This window comes from Hypomesus transpacificus, chromosome 7, assembly GCF_021917145.1.
Source record: "Hypomesus transpacificus isolate Combined female chromosome 7, fHypTra1, whole genome shotgun sequence".
Classification (NCBI taxonomy): Eukaryota; Metazoa; Chordata; class Actinopteri; order Osmeriformes; family Osmeridae; genus Hypomesus; species Hypomesus transpacificus.
The window spans coordinates 3,118,353-3,137,989 of NC_061066.1; the positions used below are offsets into that span (position 1 = coordinate 3,118,353).

The 19,637-nt window shown below is 48.1% G+C and overlaps 3 protein-coding genes and 1 non-coding gene across 6 annotated transcripts; 3 read left to right on the forward strand and 1 right to left on the reverse strand.

The window, feature by feature from the left end:
- Window positions 1–207: 207 nt before the first annotated feature.
- LOC124469602 (chloride anion exchanger-like) lies at window positions 208–4,831 on the forward strand. Its single transcript, XM_047022994.1, has 18 exons — window positions 208–335; window positions 469–608; window positions 700–810; window positions 947–1,107; window positions 1,463–1,627; window positions 1,738–1,890; window positions 1,995–2,077; window positions 2,154–2,301; window positions 2,463–2,576; window positions 2,747–2,824; window positions 2,938–3,033; window positions 3,191–3,297; window positions 3,412–3,481; window positions 3,605–3,697; window positions 3,780–3,875; window positions 4,047–4,274; window positions 4,426–4,480; window positions 4,579–4,831. Exons 1-18 carry the CDS (start codon window positions 208–210, stop codon window positions 4,782–4,784), a joined length of 2,232 nt encoding a protein of 743 aa, XP_046878950.1. The 3' UTR covers window positions 4,785–4,831.
- Window positions 4,832–5,382: 551 nt separating this feature from the next.
- Window positions 5,383–8,565, reverse strand: cbll1 (Cbl proto-oncogene-like 1, E3 ubiquitin protein ligase). The gene is made up of 6 exons (XM_047022995.1): window positions 8,354–8,565; window positions 7,538–7,705; window positions 7,342–7,451; window positions 7,150–7,233; window positions 6,988–7,061; window positions 5,383–6,879 (listed from the first exon to the last, which is right to left on the reverse strand). The coding sequence occupies exons 1-6, from the start codon at window positions 8,364–8,366 to the stop codon at window positions 5,856–5,858; spliced, it is 1,473 nt and encodes a 490-aa protein (XP_046878951.1). The 5' UTR covers window positions 8,367–8,565; the 3' UTR covers window positions 5,383–5,855.
- A 205-nt stretch (window positions 8,566–8,770) lies between these two features.
- ppp6r2a (protein phosphatase 6, regulatory subunit 2a) lies at window positions 8,771–18,645 on the forward strand. Of its 3 annotated transcripts, none has more exons than XM_047022923.1 (24): window positions 8,771–9,111; window positions 11,923–12,092; window positions 12,310–12,564; window positions 12,661–12,847; window positions 12,974–13,111; window positions 13,250–13,315; window positions 13,440–13,552; window positions 13,663–13,776; window positions 13,979–14,105; window positions 14,241–14,393; window positions 14,538–14,762; window positions 14,865–14,929; window positions 15,042–15,157; window positions 15,254–15,339; window positions 15,450–15,530; window positions 15,661–15,758; window positions 15,900–15,957; window positions 16,045–16,172; window positions 16,352–16,527; window positions 16,614–16,758; window positions 16,866–16,978; window positions 17,089–17,278; window positions 17,899–18,033; window positions 18,493–18,645. In XM_047022923.1, exons 3-24 carry the CDS (start codon window positions 12,338–12,340, stop codon window positions 18,539–18,541), a joined length of 2,790 nt encoding a protein of 929 aa, XP_046878879.1. In that variant the 5' UTR covers window positions 8,771–9,111; window positions 11,923–12,092; window positions 12,310–12,337; the 3' UTR covers window positions 18,542–18,645. The 3 variants fall into 3 exon arrangements, with proteins under 3 accessions (XP_046878879.1, XP_046878878.1, XP_046878880.1); XM_047022922.1 differs by having other exon boundaries at window positions 8,771–8,851; XM_047022924.1 differs by having other exon boundaries at window positions 8,771–8,851; window positions 16,352–16,509.
- On the forward strand, window positions 17,341–17,480 carry LOC124469833. The gene has a single exon (XR_006956347.1). It is a non-coding gene; the product is annotated as a small nucleolar RNA SNORA84 (small nucleolar RNA).
- Window positions 18,646–19,637: the final 992 nt, after the last annotated feature.

Genomic DNA, 19,637 nt, shown 5'->3' on the forward strand with positions numbered 1-19,637 from the left:
AGCCAAACAAGGAAGTTTAACTGCTCAGATGTCTATGACTGTATGGCAAACTATCAGGGGTGACTGTATGCCAAAGGAGGAGCCTGTTTCCAGTTCAATTTGATTTCTGTCAATGATTATCAACAGGACAGGAACAAAAATGTGGAGCTATAATCCCAGAGAATCCCAGACTGTCTCCAGAGTTCTTACAGTGTAGACATTGTCAGTATGGAAACTTTGAGGAGGCCTTATGCGGTGTCTAGATGTATCTATTCTGAAGATGACTTTGCTGAGGACCATGTCAAGATCCATAGGCAGCACAAGACCATTTTGGACCATGTCAAAGAATATTTAATGTAAGTGACCCATCATCTGCATGATGTCATGGTCTCCTGTCGAATGTCAGATCACATATGTTCATACGACAAGAAAAAAAATGAAACAATTGTGAATCAAAAACGTTGTGCTTGTAATGTGTGATTTTTTCAGTTGTAACTCCAAACGTGCTAAGAACTTAGGCCTCTCTTTGCTACCTGTCATTGGCTGGATGAGAATCTATCAGCTAAGAAAGTGGTTGCTGGGGGATGTTGTGGCAGGGGTCAGTGTTGGATTGGTGTCTGTTATGCAAGGTATTTTCTTAAAAAATCGACCTCACCCTTACAGTTCGTCCAGTAAAAAGCACCATTCCTATGTCTCACCTTTTGTCTCTCTGTGATCCAGGACTGGCCTTCTCCCTCCTGGCCTCTCTCCCACCCAGCTATGGGCTCTATACAGCGTTCTTTCCCATGATTGTTTACTTCTTTCTGGGCACCTCAAGGCACATATCCATAGGTAGGAACTACACAGACGAGAAAAGTATAATTCAACAAATTCATGTTGTTTCATGGAGACATACAAAGGTTGTGAGCTTTAATCTGTTCAGTCAGACTTCATGTTTGATCTCATACAGTCCCTTCTCTCTGGGCAGGCTCTTTCCCTGTCCTGAGCCTGATGGTTGGGGCTGTGGTGACCCGGCTGGTCCCAGATCACGGACCTGTGGCCAACATCACTGGCTTGGATGGCTTGACCATGGAACAGCAGAGGGTCATTGTGGCTTCCTCTGTTACTTTCCTTATGGGTTTATTCCAGGTGAACGGGACCAAGTGTATCCGTGTCGTAAACATTTCATGATGATCCTGCACATAACCCTGTCATTTTAAATCACTTTAACACAGTCAGTATAACTTTTTCCTATATTATTTTATTTATCGTATTTTATATTGTATAGCCCTAGTATTTAATTGTATTTTGTTGTACATTCTCTACATTTTTATTTTGTTCATTATGTTTAAATGTTCACTTTATGCACCTGCCCACCAAGGTATAATTCCTTGTTTGTGACCACTTACTTGGCGATTAAACACGATTCTGATTCAGATAGCAAAAAGGAAATGTAGTGTTGTGTTATATGTAATCGTTTGATTTCTCTGCCTCCATCTCCCAGCTAGCCATGGGGGTGCTACAGGTGGGCTTCATCGTCATGTACCTGTCAGACACCCTGGTGTCTGGATTCACCACAGCAGCAGCAGTCCACATCCTGGTGTCCCAGTTGAAGTTTGTGTTGGGCCTGGAAGTTCCAGGCTTTAGTGGACCACTTTCCATCATATACGTAAGTCCAGGTCTCAGTTCAGTGGCCTAGTTGTTCTATGGTAAATGTTTTTTGACCATTCATGTCCAAATCTCTAACGCATGTACATGTACATCTCTACCCCGGCTCAGACCCTGGAGAAGATCTTTGTCCAGATCACAAAGACAAACATCTGCGACCTGGTGACGTCCTTAGTGATCATGGTGGTGGTGTTCATAGTGAAGGAGGTCAACGACAGATTCAAAGCCAAGCTGCTTGTTCCCATCCCCATAGAGGTCATTATGGTAAATGAGGCATTTCTCCGTTTTTTTTTTACTATGCTGACTCCACATCATGATTCTCCATTGCCAGACAAGGAGTCATTAACCTTGTTCATCTATTTGAACAGACGGTCATAGCTTGTGGGGTGTCTTATGGGTTCAACTTTGAGGACAACTTTCAAGTTGTAATTGTCGGGGAGATGGTGAGTGGGTAAGTACCCACTTCAACAGTCGTTCACAACTGAAGGTTTGCATCTGTTGACTAAAACGGAGAACGTTGCCTTCAGGTATGAGTCTCCCATAGCGCCCAACGTGGAGGTATTCAGAGAGAGTGCTGTGGAGGCCTTCCCTATTGCTGTTGTGGGATTTGCTGTGGCCTTCTCAGTTGCCAAGGTCTACTCTATCAAACACGACTACACCATAGATGGAAATCAAGTAAGAGGCAGAGATCAGAACTTGTTGATTGCGAAGGGGAAGATGAGCAGCACTACATGTATTTATGGTTATGGAAAAAGTCAAACAGGGATTCACTGTGCTAAAGCATGTCTACAGGGGGCCAGCCAGTCAGTCTCAACCAACTTGTCTGTCCCATCCAGGAACTGATAGCCTTTGGTGTCAGTAACATGTTTGGTGCGAGCTTCAAGTCATTTGCTGCAAGTACAGCTCTCTCCAGGACTGCCATCCAGGAAAGCTCAGGGGGTAAAACGCAGGTAAACAAGCCCAGCCTTACTTTGGTTTTATGGCTCACACACACAATGTGTCTTCACATTTATTGGTATGGATGTACGGGATAAGAATAGATCATAATCTATGAAAACGACATTTATTGTGCCCTTCATCTGTCAAGAAAACCATGATAAACTTGAGTTTATAACTGCAGATTGCAGGGCTGATTTCAGCAATGATGGTTATGGTTGTTACTTTGGCACTGGGATTCCTTCTTGAGCCACTCCCAAGGGTGAGAGACTGGATGACAACACATCCTTATCACAAACTTATGAGATCATCGTCATTCAGCCTTTTCACAGTTTGACTATTGTGATACATGACTTTGGACCTGTTCTGTACCAGTCAGTATTGGGCGCTCTAGTCATCGTCAACCTGAAGGGCATGTTGATGCAGGTCAAAGAGACCCCGTACCTCTGGAAAAGGGACAGACCAGACTGCGTGAGTGTTCACATTACCCATCTCTGGAGTCACGACAACCACTCCTGCAGATCAAGCCTTAAACATGAGCAACTCAAAGGTTTTTAAGTACACGTTTGTTGCGTCTCAAAATTCTATATTTATACAATTCTCCCCTACATTCCATGTCGCACCCCAGGTGGTGTGGGTGGTGACCTGCCTGGCAGCCATCTTGCTGGGGCTGGATCTGGGGCTGGTTGTGGGTCTGGGGGTGGAGCTGCTCACTGTTGTCTTCAGGATCCAGTTGTAAGTCCAAAACATTCAAACATTCACATAATCTGTATTATATAGATTATATGATGTATATTATATGAATAATTGTACAATTTATTTAAATAGTAATACAGATTATATCTTCAGCCCCCGTTGTTCAGTGCTGGCTAACATTGCTGGGACAGACATCTATAAGGACCGCAAAGATTATCAGTGTGTGAGTTGAAATCATTCCGATTGAATGGTTTATCTTTTTACTGGAGTCCATTGAGGTTAAACATAGATCCTTGATCCTAGGAGTCCAGTTAACCCAGCTGCATCATGTCATTTCATCCCTCAGATATATGAACCAGAGGGAGTGAAGATCTTCAGGATGCCTTCACCGATCTTCTTCGCCAACATCGAGTTCTTTACAGGAAAACTGGTGGAGGCTGTATGTATACTGTGTCAGTGCAGGTCACATTACACCTGGTCCAGGTGAAGATGGACAGCTGGTCATGGTCTCATACTTCCAGGTGGGATTCGATCCATTGAAAGTGCTGAGGAAGAGGAACAAAGCCCTGAGGAAGATCAGGAAACAACTGAGGGAAGGAGAGTTACTGATTACAGACGTATGTATTTTCTCAGAATATTCTGAACACACACAAACATTGGTTTGAGATTCATAGAGCCTGTGTAATACAATGAAGGTCACTTACAATAAGAACACTAAACTAATTTGCTCCGTAACCTATGATCAACATAAGCTAAAATCATTTGGAACAAAATACTTTGGGATGTAGAGAGGTCTAGAACCAACAGCCTACCGGAAAACTGCAGAGTCTGAAGATGAGAGCAACATGGAGGACCTGGACCTGCCCATTGACTTCAAGGACCTCCCCATCCAGGTGAACTGGAACTCTGAGCTCCCTGCCAACATCTGTGTCCCCAGAGTGGACATCCACAGCCTGGTCCTGGACTTCTCTGCTGTCTCCTTCCTGGACATCTCTGCCCTGAAGGGACTCAAAGTGGTCAGTCTCTTATTGACACCACATTCCTAGCTTAACCTCTTCATTGGATAACTATTGTGGACATTTGAGTACACTGGAAAGGACTAGATCAAAACTTTATAAATGTTTTTAACTGGTTGACCAAAAGTTTGTATAAATGTCATCTCTTCAGATTTGGAAAGATTTCCTCCGTGTCGATGTAGAAATGTACATTGTGTCATGTGATGGTGAGTATACACTACTCGAATACAGCGCAGGTTATTGTTTATAATGTGATACATACAGTACACACATCCTCCCTCATTTGGAACTTCGTACTTTACAGCATACATCCTGGAAAATCTACACAACTGCCAGTTCTTTGATAACGAGATAAAGACATCGATGTTCTTTCAAACTCTTCATGACGCAATGCTACATGTACAGCAAAACCATCTGAAAAATGATGTACAGGTGAAAGAAAACTTCATGTACAGTATATTGTATTCAATGCTGATTACAGTTATTCTAATTATGTCATTGCAAGTTTAAATGACTATCTTGAGTATGAATTTGACCTCTCATGCTGGTTTCTGATTGTAGTCATAATTGTAATCCTCTTGTAGGTTCCTATCCAAATACAAGCACACAACTTCTATAGTGATGCCTACACCTCAAAGATCGAAGGGGTGTCTTTGCGAAACAGAGAAAAAATGGTGAGTATGAGATTGAATCAACTTACATTAAATGCATTTATGATTGTCTCTTTGGTAGTTTCTGCAACGACAAATGTCTGTTTTGTCTACAGTTGTGTGAAACAGGACTTTAGTGCATGGACATCCAAAACAACATCACATTCAAACCCTGGTGTTGGGATTTTTGGAATATTAGTTATACTACACAAATATGCATTTAAGGAGACGGATTTCTTTACAAATAAATATATATTAAAAAAAACATCTACGTTGTGGGGTAGTGACTTGTGGGATACATTCTCAAGTTTCCTTGTGAGGTATAAGGTGCCTTCGGCCAAGAGCGGATGTTATTAGGTGGTGCCCAACAGTCACTGAGAGATTTAACGATCCCACAGACCAATCACTGCCCATCTGCTCCTGGCTTCCAGTTTACCTCCTCTCACCTACTCCAATAATCCACAACGGTTTGACTGGGTGTGAACTAATTTACACAGTCGAATACACTGATTCTACACATTTTGCTCCCATTTACACAGTCCAGCTGTAATGCATGTACTGGTATATATCCTCTTTCATTGAGTTTATTAATGTGTGGGGAAATATAATATACAGGACATTCCAAAGTTATCACTACAGAGATTAAACTTTGTTAAAAATTTATTTTGAATTCTTAAAACTAACATTTACATGAAATCGATGGAAAGCACACTGGTCAGATAGAAAAACGTATGTTCAGTCCAAGCTGACTTTAAGAGTTAAGCACAAGTATTTCAAAAGAACACAAAATACATTTCACAGAATAGTCTGGTCTCATTCCTTGTTTGCACTGAAAGTGTCATAATCAACCCTGAGGTTCACGACCACGTTGATTGCACCAGGGAAAAGCAACAGGGAAACCTAGTGCAGCACTGCTCTCCTTGAGTGGAGTCTACTGATAGTATGGCCGATAGCGGGACTGATCAGGGTGGTGAGGTCCAGGCATCTGACCCTGAGGGGGACCTTGCATCCGTGGGGGAGGGGGCCCTCTCGGGGCAGGCCACATCCCAGGACTGAGCCCTCCTGGCTGGTTGAAAGGAGGACTCATGGTTCCCTGGTCCTCAGGGAACTGCTGCATGGAGTTAGGGTTGTAGTGGTGGGGCGGAGGGGCATTGACGGGAGGACCCCCGTGTTGAGGTGGGGGGCCTGGGGGAGGGTGGTTCATGTAGGGGGGCATCTGACCCATAATATGTCCCGGAGGAGGGGTGATGGGAGGGGGCGCAGAGGACATGGATGGAGGAGGGGCCTGATTATAAACCATGTGGGGTGTTCCAGAACCCTGTGGAGGGTGTTGCATTGGGTGGTTGATGGGAGGTGGGGGAGGAGGAGGAGGGCCATAATGCTGCTGCGGGGGGGCCATCATGTGGTGTGGGTGGGACACTACAGGCTGGCCTGGGTAGTCCCCAGGGTGGTGGTGGGGAGGGGGAACAGAGCCGGGCCCAGGTGGAAGGGCATCTCTAGAGGAGGAGGAGGAGCCAGAGTCGTCCTGGATGGGCACAGTGATGAGGTTACTGTGTTTGCGTGTGGTTACCGTGGCGATACGGAACGTCTCCTGGCCAAGCACTCGGGCGCCCATGTCTCCGGAGGAAGGGGGCGGGGCATCGTGGGAGGCGGGCGGCGGCTGACCGTAGGGGTCGTGGAGCGGGGGAGGGAGGTGAACGTGGGCCTTGGGCAGGTGGGGCGGAGGCAGGCGGAAGCGGTCGGGCACCTCGGAGGCCGGGGGCAGATGCACCGGCTCGGGGCGGCCGCCCCCGGACTTGGCCGCTCGCATGTGGCGGTGGTTAACGTGGGCCTGCAGGTCCCGCTGGGACAGGTAGGTGCGTTTGCAGCCCTGCACGATGCTGCACATGTAGAGGGAGCCTCGCAGGCACTGCTCGATACGCTGGACGGGGTCTGTGCAGCTGTACATGTTAAGACTGAACGGAGAAAAAACAAGGCACCGTTTAGGGGCACATGCAGAGAAAGCAGAGACACAACGGTGCCATCTTGATTTTCTAAAACAACACACGGACTACTGTTCTTACCCTGGACACATCTTGTCTCCCTTTTTCTCATGAAGTAACGCACAATCATAGCAAAACACATGTTTGCATGGGATCTATGGAAGTAAATCGGATAATGCACTTGTTAGATGAGGCATGTAAAAAAACGACTGCTATATCAAATTAAATCTATGAAACCCATACCATCCGTCCATATATCCTTACAGGGAGACCACATTTGTCACAGAAGTGAGCAGGAACATCATCCTTTTCACCAATCAAGTTCAACTGTTAGAAAACAAGTATATGTTACTAACAAGAAGATCGTTTTAGAAGCAGACATTATGACCTAAATCAACAATGAGGACAGAGCTGGATTTTGAAGAGAGAAAATACCTTATAGTCCCAAAACATTTGCTGGGGGAACCTCCGCTGACCAGCAAACACATCACCAGCTTTGGTACCACAGTCAAACCTCTCCTCTCCTTGCTTAAAGCCAAAGTTCTCTGAATAAGGAAAAGAACACATTCTAAATAAAGTCATTCTTATACTGAATAAACCACAAACAGAAACCAAACACATAACACCATACCTTCATCCCCAGCAGATTGTTTTGACGGCAATCGGCTCATGGGCCTCTGGCTCCGGGGGGCAGGTTTGATTCTAATGGGCTGTTTGGAGATGAGTTTGATGGGGATTCGTCTGCGCACATCTGGGCCCCCCAAACTGCCCGAGCCATCTGTGCCTTGTAAGTCATTGTCTGTGTAAAGACACGTGTAGCCCATATTAAGTGATGAATTATCAATGCATACTGTCTTGACATCCCAAGCAGTTACATGAAAATATCGGTTGTCCCAATCGGTTACAATTATTCCATCTCTATAGTTTGCAACATTATTAGACGATACAAGAGTTTATCTTAAGGTCGTAAATTTGTCAGCATCTTGACAGTCCACAAAATCTTGTGACGGACAAAACACGCACATGAAGGATAACTGAGCCAAACAGTGAACATCATGCAGTCCATTTACTGGGGAGACCAGAACCAAGTAGCTTAGTCATATTGCTAGACAAATTACGTTTAGCCCATCTTACGAGCTTGCAATTATAATATGTTACTACATATTTTCTTTGTAAAAGGCACCTTGCAAACGTGTTTTATCGGATTTAGCGTTCTTAAATGCAGCAACTTTGCTAGCTGGCTAATAGCTAGTGCTAGCAAGCTCCACGGTAAAAAGGCCTTAAGAGTCATTTAGCAAGTGATACTCGGAAACTTCAGCATTATAATATTTATTTGAGTTCTGATGTAGAATAAGTTGATTCCAGACATGTAAATGAATACATACTTAGCAAACTAGATAATTAAACACGTTTTAGTAGCTATTTTAGAAGTTGGTATTACGCTTACCATTCTGATCCATGATCCAGTAGAGACGCACTGCACTGTGGGATAGCTCGCTGGTAAAGGGCGGGGAGAGTTCAGCTTCTACAGGAAAGTAGTATATTGCAAACCCCAGTATTGAGAATATACCTATAATGGAATGAAACTGTTCATTATTTGATGATCATTCTCTTCTTACCAATGTATAGATGTCAGAGAATTATGTGAGTTCGTTTCGGCACGTATCACTATTTTCTACTTTAAAAGTAAGAAAAGATTACTATTTGTAAGGCCTTTGAAATTGTTTGTTATATTGTAATATTTCGTTTGGCATTTTATTAAATATATAAATACACAATAGCTGAACGTATCTTCATTATCTTTCTGAAGTAAAGGCGCGCCCCCGTGCATTAAGCGGTCTGCTGCGCGCCCCCGCCGCAGTATTCGCCATTTTGATTCGAAAATATGAGTTTTTCCTGCCTTGCATGCAAGAGTTGAGCAAACGGTTGGACTTAAAATTTGACGGTAACGAATGTAATAGAGTATTTCGTTTCTGATGTAATACACAAGGTAGCTATTTATGTGAGGAAACTGCTTAAATGTTGATAAAACGCATTTCAAAGGCACTGGGCTGACATAAAGGCACTACTGGTTCAGCCTGACCCATCAAAACAAATCACGTTTTGGCTAGCTTAGCAAGCTAGCTACCTTATAGCCACGGTGACGTTAGGTCCGCTAGTTAAGGTAGCAACAAACAAGTGGATTGCAAGGTTTCAACTGTTAAGGTAGGTTTTAGAGGACCTATGCTGTACTGCTCAAAACAGCCATAGTTGTCTTACTTTGACCAGTGAGTGATAGCTGAATTTGTGGTGCGTTATCGTTGGGTTAGCGACGCGAACTAGCCAACGTTAGCCAAAGCAACTTACTGAGCTAGCTCTACTTAGTTGGCTAGCAAAGTTAACTGTGTTGTGATAGCTCGGAGACGATCTGATTCAACCCATCCGTGGACTTTATGGTAGCATGCTAGTCTTAAAATAGGCAGGCTAACTACGAACTAGTGTCCAGGTATCAATCTAACAACATGAATGTTTGTGTTTGTTGGTGTATATGTTACAATTTTACTTGGAGTATTGCTACGATATTAATCGACTAACTTGTAATAATGTAGCTAGCTACCAATAGCCTGCTAACTACGAACTAGCTACCGTACCATAATAGTAAGTTAGGAAAGTTTCAGAAATGCGTGGGGTTGCTTGTCAACAACAGTAGTCAGTCAGATGGCTATCTAACATAATAACTAAAAAATTGAGTAGATTACCTAGATTATGTAGTTAATGTTAGATAGCTAGCTCTAGCTAAATGTATTATGGCTACCTAATGGCCTAGTTGGCTAGTAGCTAGCTATATAAAAGGCAGTTGGTGGTGTTCAGCCATTTAGAAGAAGTTAGGTACGTCAACTAACGTAAGCATTATCCAATGATACGATCAGAAATGAGCATAGATTTGTACTATTGAGTGTAAGAAAACCCGTAGTATTGGCCGGCACTGGTTAGTACTGAAGTAAACAGAAATGTGAGCTCCCACGACAGGGATATTGAAGTGCTTTTCTAGTCAAGGCCACAACATATCAGTTTACGTTTTTTGAACTCACGAGTCTCCATACATTGTCAGTACCGATTAAAAATAATCCACAGGGATGCTCTTTCAAATCACCCATTGTGGAATGGTTGAAGAGTTGACTATTTAAATGTTGATATTTGTTCCCTTTTTAGTCAGTTCACTCAACCCACCACGTTTGTTCATGTTATGTAGGGATTGTGTCCCCCAGTTCGCCCTCTTCATGGAAAAACTGGTCCATAACTGGTCCATTGTGGTAACTTAACTAGCCATAGCTATATATACTGTACTAAGTAGTCGACCATAGTGCAACCAAACCACTGTCAGGCAATAAAATACTTTTGAGCGTGCAAGTGGCTAGCATTTACATGGATGAATCAAATCAAGGTTTATTTACGTTAAAGGTTTTTAGTCAAGTATGCTGTCTGGTTGCATTTTCTCAACTGCCTTTCGACTTGCCAAATTCAGACCACTGTTGGGCCATAACATCCACTTGCTTTCCTTCCAACATTGTTCCTCTTTTCAACATTTATGCTATTCACCAGTGGACTTCTTTGTTGAGGTTGCCCCCGGTGAGTTCTATTTTAGATAAAAAGTCAGGCTTTCCTGTTTAGTATCCATGGGGAGCAGTCTATGTGTTATTGTTGCACTTGTGTGTGCTTTGTAAATGTATGCCAGATGGTTGCTGTCGCACGTGCAGGCCAGGGTCGTCACACGAAGAAAAGAAAAAAAAGGAAAATGGAGGAAGCATTTATATTTCCTTTTTTAGTGTTGTGTGATGGGCAGTCAGTGTCAAGTCTTTTGAGGAGGCAGCCATACTAGATTGAGTCACTGCTGATATGTTAGCAGTCTCTGCACTGCATTATTATGAAAAGATATTAACAGTTGAAGTAGGACAACCCACAACTACATGTTGTGCCTGGCTTGTCTTTTTCACAGTGCAATGCTAAAACTAAGCCTCTGCAAACAGACATAGCTAGCTAACCAGGGTCTTGAGTGGGGTTAAGAATACAGTGTGCATGCATTGCACCGGATGCAAATGCTGCGTGTGGTTGTTGTGGAGTGCTACATGCTACTTTTATGTTTTACGCTGTGTGACCTCGTCTGTCGTAAGTGTGGTAGGTACTTGTTGCTTGACGGTGCGGCCCTAGGATAGCAAAGTGCCGGCCCTGTCTTTAAATAGACCTATGTATAGCCTATCCATCTATGTATGAATAGTACGGGTCGGTTGTAGAGGAAAGTATCTCTTGCGCAAAACATATGACTTTAGCCACTAACACAATCCAAGGGCAGGCACCTGACTTGAACAAGACTTTCTAGGCTGGATACATTCTAAACCAGGCTCATTTGTTTGTGACTCGCACCATTGTCTGCAAACAAGTCTGAACTCCATTTCTACGGCTGTCAGTTCCTCATTATTCCTGTTTTTCGTTCCGAGCGTCAGGCTTATTTAGATTGTTTAGGCTACATCTGGTAACTAGGTACTGCCTCGACTTATGTAAAATAGGCAAGTCACTACTGGTTTGTCAGGTCATTGTGTCATAGAAACGAGTTGACTTGTGTTTAGGCTCCCTGAAGCAAATATCACATAAATCAACACCTTTATTGTCAGTGATTTTCACTGCCTGTCTACAACTAGAAAGCTTGGCCCCAACTGAATGACTAATAACAACAACTATGTCAAAGCTCAGTTTCTACAGGTCTTTTTAAGACACACGGCGTAGTGTGCGCTAGGTCAGAGGTGAAATTAGAGCAAATTTACACTATTTGTCATCTCGCTCTCGCTCGCTGTCCTTCGCCTCTATCTCTCCCTACTGCGCAGAGTTTGTGTTTTTGTCGAGCGCTCCCCATGAACCGCCAGTGAAGCTTCTGGAAGGAAACATAACGGCTCTGTGTGTCTCTCTCGCTCTCTCTCTGTCTCTCTCTCCGTCTCTCTCTCTGTTTCTCTGTCTCTCTCTGTCTCTCTCTCTGTCTCTCAGGTTATGGTGAGTCCTTTTGTGTCTCTGCTACTAAGGAGGCCTGTGTTCTAAGAGGAGACCCATGCTGATAAATGCCAGGCCTCGCCACGCTCTCTGCCGTCTGCACAAACACAAATGCCTGCCTGTCTGTGGGGGAGGTCATATTAAAGATACCCACGTTTCATCTACTGGTAGGAACAACCACCCGTCTCCACCCGCTTCAGGCCACATCTGATGTCGTTCCATGTTCGCGTCTGTCCTTGGGATTGTTGAATATTCATTTCCCCTTTTACTCCACCATGCCGTTCTGCTATGTTTTGTTCCTTATTCCTTCCTCTGTGTCCCCGCCCCCCCTCTCTCTCTGCCCCCCTCCACCCTTGGTTTCCTCTCGTCTCGTCCGCCTCGCAGGGCTGTGCCCCCTGTCCCAGCGGCCACCATGTTCTGGAAGTTTGACCTGCACACCATCTCCCACATCGACCAGCTGCTGGACCGCGAGGACGTGACGCTGCGGGAGCTGATGGAGGAGGACGACGTCCTGCAGGAGTGCAAGGCCCAGAACCGCCGCCTGCTCCTCTTCCTCTCCCAGGACCACTGCATGCAGGAGCTCGTCAACCTCATCACCACGGAACCCCCCGCCGACCTGGAGGAGAGGAGCCGTTTCAAGTGCGTGTCGGGGCAGTGCTGGGGGGCCATGCTTTGGTAGACGGACCTCTGAACTGACTGTCAAGGCTTCCGTCTCTTTATTTCCCCCTCTTCCAGGTTCTCAAACATTGCTTGTGAGCTGCTGACGTCAGATGTGTCCCTCATCAATGACAAGCTGGGGGGGGACGAGTCGCTCCTGGAAACACTATATCACTTCCTGGAACAGGACCCGCCCCTGAACCCTCTATTGGCCAGCTTCTTCAGCAAGACCATCGGCAATCTCATCGCCAGGAAGACCGAACAGGTAACGGGTTCATTGCTCTCGGGGACAGATACTCGGGACGCGGGTGCGGGTCAGCCTGCTCGTTTGGATCCCTTTTTCATCCATTTCGGCAAAGCTCCTCACCAGGCGCGTCTCCCCCCCCCCCAGGTGATCTCCTTCCTGAGGAAGAAGGACGGCTTCATCGGCCTGGTGCTGAAGCACATCGACGCCTCCGCCATGATGGACCTGCTGCTTCGGCTCATCAGCTGCGTGGAGCCCGCCCCCTTGAGGCAGGAGGTCCTCAATGTAAGCCTGCCACCGGGCGCAGCGGCCACACTTAGAGAGGCCGATTCCCATTGGCCATTGATTCGATGAAAGGATTTGATCCCATTACGAACCATCTGGCGGCAGTGCCACTCATCCGTGACTTCTTGTGTTTGCCAGTGGCTGAACGAGGAGAAGCTCATCCAGAGACTGACGGAGCTCATCCACACAGGCAAAGACGAGGAGGTAAGGGCCGTAGAACTGGGCTGTTCACATGGCAAACACTGGACGTGGCGGGGCGTTCTTCGGGCCGTGTTGGTTGTCTGGGCGCCATGGGGAATGCTGATTGGTTGGCCTTGTTCTTTCGCAGAGACAATCAAACGCATCCCAGACGCTTTGTGACATCATCCGCCTTAGTCGAGACCAGGCCAATCAGATGCAGGAAAACGTGGAGGCCGACCCCTTACTGACTGTGCTGGAGTCGTAAGTTGGCTTGGAACCCTACAGATGTGACTGAAATGGAGGGGGGGGTGTTTGTGTTGGAGAATCACTCACTCTGTGTGTGTGTGTGTGTTTGTGTGTGTGTGTTTCAGGCAGGAGAGCGTGGCAGGTCTTCTGAAGACCATGTTTGAGGGGGAGAGGAGCGAGGCCTCTATGGTGAACGGAACTCAAGTGCTACTTACCTTACTGGAGACCAGGAGGGCTGGGTGAGTGGACCCTGCTCTGCCCTCTCTCACCAGACCACCCTCACCAGACCACCCTCACCAGACCCCCCTCATCAGACCCCCCTCATCAGACCCCCCTCACCAGACCACCCTCACCAGACCCCCCTCACCAGACCACCCTCACCAGACCACCCTCACCCCTCCTGTATATGCTAACACGGTCATCTTCTCCTCTCTGTCTCAGGTTGGAAGGGCTGATGGATCTGTATTCTCAGGGATATGAAAGGTCTTACACTGTCAACAGCAGTATTTTACATGCCATTGAGCCCCACCTAAAGGACTTCCAGCAGCTTCTCCTGAACCCCCCCAAGGTAGGCCCCCCCGCCGGCCTCATCCGTCACACGGTCGTCGTGTAAACCTGCCTGAGCCGTTCCCAGCGCCCACGCTGTCCTCTCCCCAGTCACTGCATTGTCTGCATCTCGTGTGTGTGTGTGTGTCCCGTGTAGAAAAGTGCAATACTGACAACCGTCGGCCTTCTGGAGGAGCCGCTGGGGAACGCCCGCCTTCACGTGGCCCGCCTGGTGGCCGCCCTGCTGCAGACCAGTGCTCCCAGCATCTGCCAGGAGCTGTGCCAGCTCAGCACCATGGACCTGCTACTGGTACAGCTGGACGATCAGGCCTCCGCTAGGCTGTCTGTGTCTCTATCTCGCTCTCTCTCTTGCTCTCTTTCGCTCTCTCTCTCTGTATTTCTCTCGCTGTCCTTCTCCATTTCTTAAGCGCCCCCCCTACTGCTGTCTCTCCAGGATCTCTTCTTCAAATACTGCTGGAACAACTTCTTGCACTTCCAAGTGGAGCTGTGCGTGGCGTCCATCCTGAGCCACGCCGTCCCCGAGGAGCGGCTCAACCCGGGCCTCCAGAACCACGAGGAGAAGCCCTCGGCAGGCGCCGCTACCCAGGAGGAGGAGGGAGGGGAGCCGGACAAGAGCGCCGACCCGGAGACCCCCCTCCACCACGCCCTGGTGGCCCACGTAGGTGGCCCCTCCTCAGACTCACCCTGTCTGATCTCTCTCATGTCTCTCTCTCGCTCCTCCTGGCTCTCCCCTAACGAGTCCTCCTGTCTCCCTTCTCAGCTCTTCCAGAAGTGTCGGCTGGTGATGAGGATCCTGGACGCCTGGGAGGAGAACGATAAGATCCAGTACGTGCTGTGTGCCCTGTGGGACCTGGTCTGCTTGGCTGGTCCCTGGGTGCCGTCCCCAGGGCCTGGTCCTCGAGAGATCTGTCCTCCTCATTCTGTGTGTGATCCACAGGGTGGAGGGAGGCACTAGGAGAGGCAACATGGGTCACCTGACCAGGATTGCTAACATGGTGGTACAGAACCTGGAGAAGGGACCGGTCCAGACCCAGATCAGTGACCTCATCAAAGGTATGTGTGTGTTTTCTCCCGTGTAGCTGCTCCTCAGGGTGGTTTCCAGCCCTCCTTACTAGCTTGTGGAGGTGACGTTTGTCTGTGTTGTTCCAGAGTTGCCAGAGGACTGCAGGGGACGCTGGGAGAGCTTTGTGGATGAGACCCTGAGAGAGACCAACAGGAGAAACACAGTGGAGTTGGTGAGGACCACACTTGGGTTCCTCTAAAAAGCACCTTTACACAATCTGTACACACACACACACACACACACGGTCACTCCCTCTGACAGGTCCTGTCCCCTGTGTTCCAGGTGAGCACCCATAACCTTCATTCCTCCAGCGAGGATGACGACATGGAGAGTCCTTTCCCCAACGACCTGTCGCTCCAGCAGGTAGGAGGAGCCACGGCCGCCATGGCAACCGGGCTGTTCTAGCTATGCCTGTTGGGAGGAATTCGTCACACCACGCTTGATTTGAAAGGCCTCTCCAAACTGTGCAAACGTCCTGTGATGTGTTTTTCAGGCGTTCTCAGACTATCAGATCCAGCAGATGACTGCCAACTTCGTAGATCAGTTTGGGTTCAATGATGAGGAATTCAGTGAGCATGACGAAAACATTAAGTGAGTTTTATTTTTCTTCTTCTCCCTCCTCTCCTCTTCCACTCAGTTTCTCAAAAACATAACCACTGCACAGTGAATATTTCTAATGTGCCAAAAAGCTTGGTAGGATTTTATAACAACATTCAATATCTCTCCTTCCAGCTCCACGTTTGACCGGAATGCCGAGATCAACTTCAATCTAGATGCTGATGATAATAGTGTAAGTTGTTATGAATTTGGCCGTGGATCGGCCTTCTACCAGCCTTCTACCGCGCCCCTGATGTGTGTGTGTGTGTGTGTGTTGCAGGCCAACGCGGCTGCCTTCGAGGCCTGCTGTAAAGAGAGGATACGCCAGTTTGACGACGCTGAGGAGGAGGAGGACATCTGGGATGACAAGGAGATCAGCTATGCAGCTCAAGTCAAATCCAGAACAAGGTCTGGTTTCTATACATTTTTATTTGTATTATCATTTTTTATCTTGAATATTCAACACATGATTCTAATTTGTAGCATCCCTTTGCCTCTGTCCCCTCCCCCTTTTCTCTTCCTCTCTTGTTCCCTTCTTCCTTCCACCCCTGTCCCGTCGTGTCTCTCCCTGTGTGGGGGGCGGTTAGGTTTGGGGGGTCCCAGACGTCGGAGCGCAGCTCCAGGGGCAGCCTGGAGAACGGGGGCCGGGAGCGGGACCGCGGGTCGGGCTCCGACGAGGACGACGACGACTCCCGACAGAGCCCCCCGGAGGCCCGCGGCGCCGAGGACGGCAAGGACGCACAGAGTACGGCCCCCGCCTCACGTAAACAAGCCCTTCCAGTCCCTCACACGCGCTCTTCTGGAGCTATGCACCGCCCTGACCCCCCTGTCTCTTGTTTGGCCCCCTAGGTCCAGGCTGGACGGCCAGCTTCGGGGAGTCAGGGGGGGATCCGTCCTCCCCGGCCCCCGTGGGGTGGGACTCCCCAGGTGGGGTCGAGGGAGACAAGCAGGAGACGGGCTGGGCCAACTTCACCGAGTTCCAGCCTTTCAGCAGGTGGGTGCCCTCCTCCTCCCTCCCTCCCCTCCACACGTCAGTGGAGAACACCGCGGCTCGCTCTTCTCTGGTGCTGCTGACGCCGTCTTGTCCTGTGTTCCCGGCAGCTCCGAGATGGGCCGTAGGTGCAGCTCTCCCACGGAGACGGGCAGCAGCGACGCCGACAAACAAGCCAAACAGAGCCCCAAAAACAGCCCCAAGCACAGCCCCAACAAGAGCGGTGAGTGAGAGGGGGGAACCTGTGCGCGTCCGGATGGCCACATTTACAGCTCCAGGCATTAGACAAGCTAAGTGTCTGTGTGTGTGTGTGTGTGCGTTTGTGGGTGGCAGCGGCGGCAAACCCTTCTTCCTGTGACTGGCCGGTGGACCAGGGGAAGAAGGCGCCCCTGGTGGGCTCAGACGGCAGCTCCTCTGGGGGCTCGGACAGCGAAGAGGATGACAAGGCAGCCGCCGCAGCAGCCGCAGCCGCCGCATCCCAGAGCGCCAGCCCCGGCGCCAACAAGACAGCCGACCTCAAAAGGTTCGCAGCCATGAAAAAGCGGCCTCCCACCCCCAAACTCCAAAAAGGGGCGTCGTCCCTGCGCCCGGTGGTTCCTACAGACAGCCGTTTCCATGCTGACCTGTAGGTTATGATTGACAGGCGCACATTAACCCCTCTGTGATTCTATGCATGGGAGCTGCCATTCCCCAGCAGCCTCCATAGCCCGGTCGCAGAGACATCTCATGCCTGTTTAGCTCGTTAACGTGATCGTCGTTCCTGCGAGTCCGGGTGCGGTAACCTGTATTTCACTGCTGTTGCACAATGACAGTTTACACACCAGTAAGCTGTGTGCCTCTTGGTCCTGAAAGGGGGGGGGGTGCCTCTCAGCGCTGTGTAACAGCTCACACTGTCCACCCTCAGTGGGGAAAAGATAGTGGACCATGTCAATAGGCATCTATATATGGGATTGTAGTCACCACATTGAAGTAATTATAGACTGGACGGGGACTGGGAGTTCTGGACTCAGTTTGTGTTTTTGTCGAGATCTCCCCATGAACTGCCAGTGAAGCTTCTGGAAGGAAACATAACGGCTCTGTGTGTGTCTCTCTCTCTCCCTCCTTCTCGGTGTCTTTCTTTCCCCCTCCGCCCTCTCCCCTCAGTGAGGAGATCTCAGTGTCTCTGGAGAAGCTCTCCCTCACAGCCTCGCCCCCACCCTCGCCCCCTCCCCCAGCGGCCGTGGAGCAGAGTCCAGCAGCAGGCGCGCCCCCCAGCCCCGCCACACAGACTGATAGGAAGTAGGTACCTGGGGGACCTGCGACTGGGGAAATAGTCTGTTTCAGACCTCCTTTACTCTTCTCCTCTTTCTGAAATGGAACGTGTTAGTTCATGTGTAAAAGAACCTTCTCTGTGTCGATGTCACGGATGAATAAATATCCCAGCTGGTCCATTGATTGTGGAAACCCCGTTAGCTGGCCTATAGAGGCCGGGCCAAGGATCAGAACAATGGGAGCGCTCGGAGCCAGCTCTGCGCTGCCTGGAGAAATATTTACTGGGACTTATTTTTAGTCGGCCAGGAAAAGGGGAAGAATGGCTGGGCTGTGTGGGGTGCTCCAATGTCTGGATGGCCCCTCGCGCTGCACCTTTGTCCTTCAGTGGGCCATTACTGCCATTGTGCCCCGTTCAACCCAGCGCTCTCTCAAGAAACGTCTCTAAATCTCTCCTTCCCCTCCCTCTCTCTCTCTCCCTCTCTCCAGAGGTGACACGCCACAGCCCCCTGAGGTGTCAGTGAATGGGCCCGTCTGACGCAAGTGAGAGACAGAGGCCCAGCCTGGATGGATGCCACAGACTCTGTGCCACTTCCAGAGTGACCCCCTTCCTCCCTCCTTCTCCCCCCCCCCCCCCCCCCCCCCCCCAAAAAAAAATAACCTCACTGCAACCTATGGTGTTTTACTGAATCACTCTGCCATGTTATTGGACCTGGACACTGCCAATCAACACCAATAATGAGAAGGCGGGACATGTATGAACCAACCAACAGACAGAACAGTGTAGAGGGATATTCTTCAAGCCTTTTCTGATGTTGCACATAAATACGTGCGGTTTTAATGTAGCAGTGATCTTTTAACGACGGAGTCTGTGGAGTATAAACCATTGTTGTTGTTGTTCCCCCCCCTCCCCCCTCTGAAGGATTTCCGTCCTACTCTTAACAAAAGGTTGGATCAGAATTGTAGGGATGTAACATCATTGCCAAAAGCGGATAGCACAGGTTAACTTTAAATGAAATGATGCCTCAACAATAAATACTTTTTTTTTTTTTTTTTTTGCTTAAGAAAAGCACTTATGCAGCCATTTCCTGAACGTTATAGCACAATGTACGTGTCCAGCTCCTCCCCTCATCTCTGCAGGCCATCTTGTTCTCATCTCTCACTGAGATCCAAATCATCATTTCTTTTGTGTACCAAATCTGTTCTCGTTCTTTTGGTTGCTTTTATTGAAACATTCTCTCATTCTTGCACGTCACCAGTTCTCTGAATGTGTTAAATGCTTCTGGGGAGTCTCAAGGAGGATAGTGGTGGGTCGCTGAACAGACTTCTGTAGTATTACTGTCTTCTGCTCATGTGCAATAATGTCAATTAGTCATTTAATTTAAATTTAAATCTATTTTTTTTCTTTTCATCAACTTGCTTGTTGTCAGAGAAAGATGACTCATTCGGTATCACTATGGGCAAACCAATTTGGATATAATCTCAAATCAAGGTTTTGATTTTGTCTTGTTTTATTTTTGTTCTTGCATGTATAAGTGGTTCTCTGTTGACCTAGCTAGTGAGCTGAGACCTCCTGATTGTATCAACTTTTAAGTTCTTACTGCTATCCCCCCTTAAATCAACCAAACATTATC

Bases quoted from the DNA above. Each gene is read 5' to 3' on its own strand.
- LOC124469602 (XM_047022994.1), top strand. From the start codon at position 208: ATGGAAACTTTGAGGAGGCCTTATGCGGTGTCTAGATGTATCTATTCT. The intron at 1,108-1,462 runs GTGAACGGGACC...TCCATCTCCCAG, and splicing joins TCCTTATGGGTTTATTCCAG to CTAGCCATGGGGGTGCTACA. The intron at 3,876-4,046 runs GTATGTATTTTC...TTTGGGATGTAG, and splicing joins GAGAGTTACTGATTACAGAC to AGAGGTCTAGAACCAACAGC.
- cbll1 (XM_047022995.1), bottom strand. The intron at 7,452-7,537 runs GTATGGTGTTAT...TTCCTTATTCAG, and splicing joins ACAATCTGCTGGGGATGAAG to AGAACTTTGGCTTTAAGCAA. The intron at 6,880-6,987 runs GTAAGAACAGTA...TTCTCCGTTCAG, and splicing joins GGAGACAAGATGTGTCCAGG to TCTTAACATGTACAGCTGCA.
- ppp6r2a (XM_047022923.1), top strand. From the start codon at position 12,338: ATGTTCTGGAAGTTTGACCTGCACACCATCTCCCACATCGACCAGCTG. The intron at 15,158-15,253 runs GTATGTGTGTGT...GTGTTGTTCCAG, and splicing joins GATCAGTGACCTCATCAAAG to AGTTGCCAGAGGACTGCAGG. The intron at 18,034-18,492 runs GTAGGTACCTGG...CCCTCTCTCCAG, and splicing joins GCCACACAGACTGATAGGAA to AGGTGACACGCCACAGCCCC.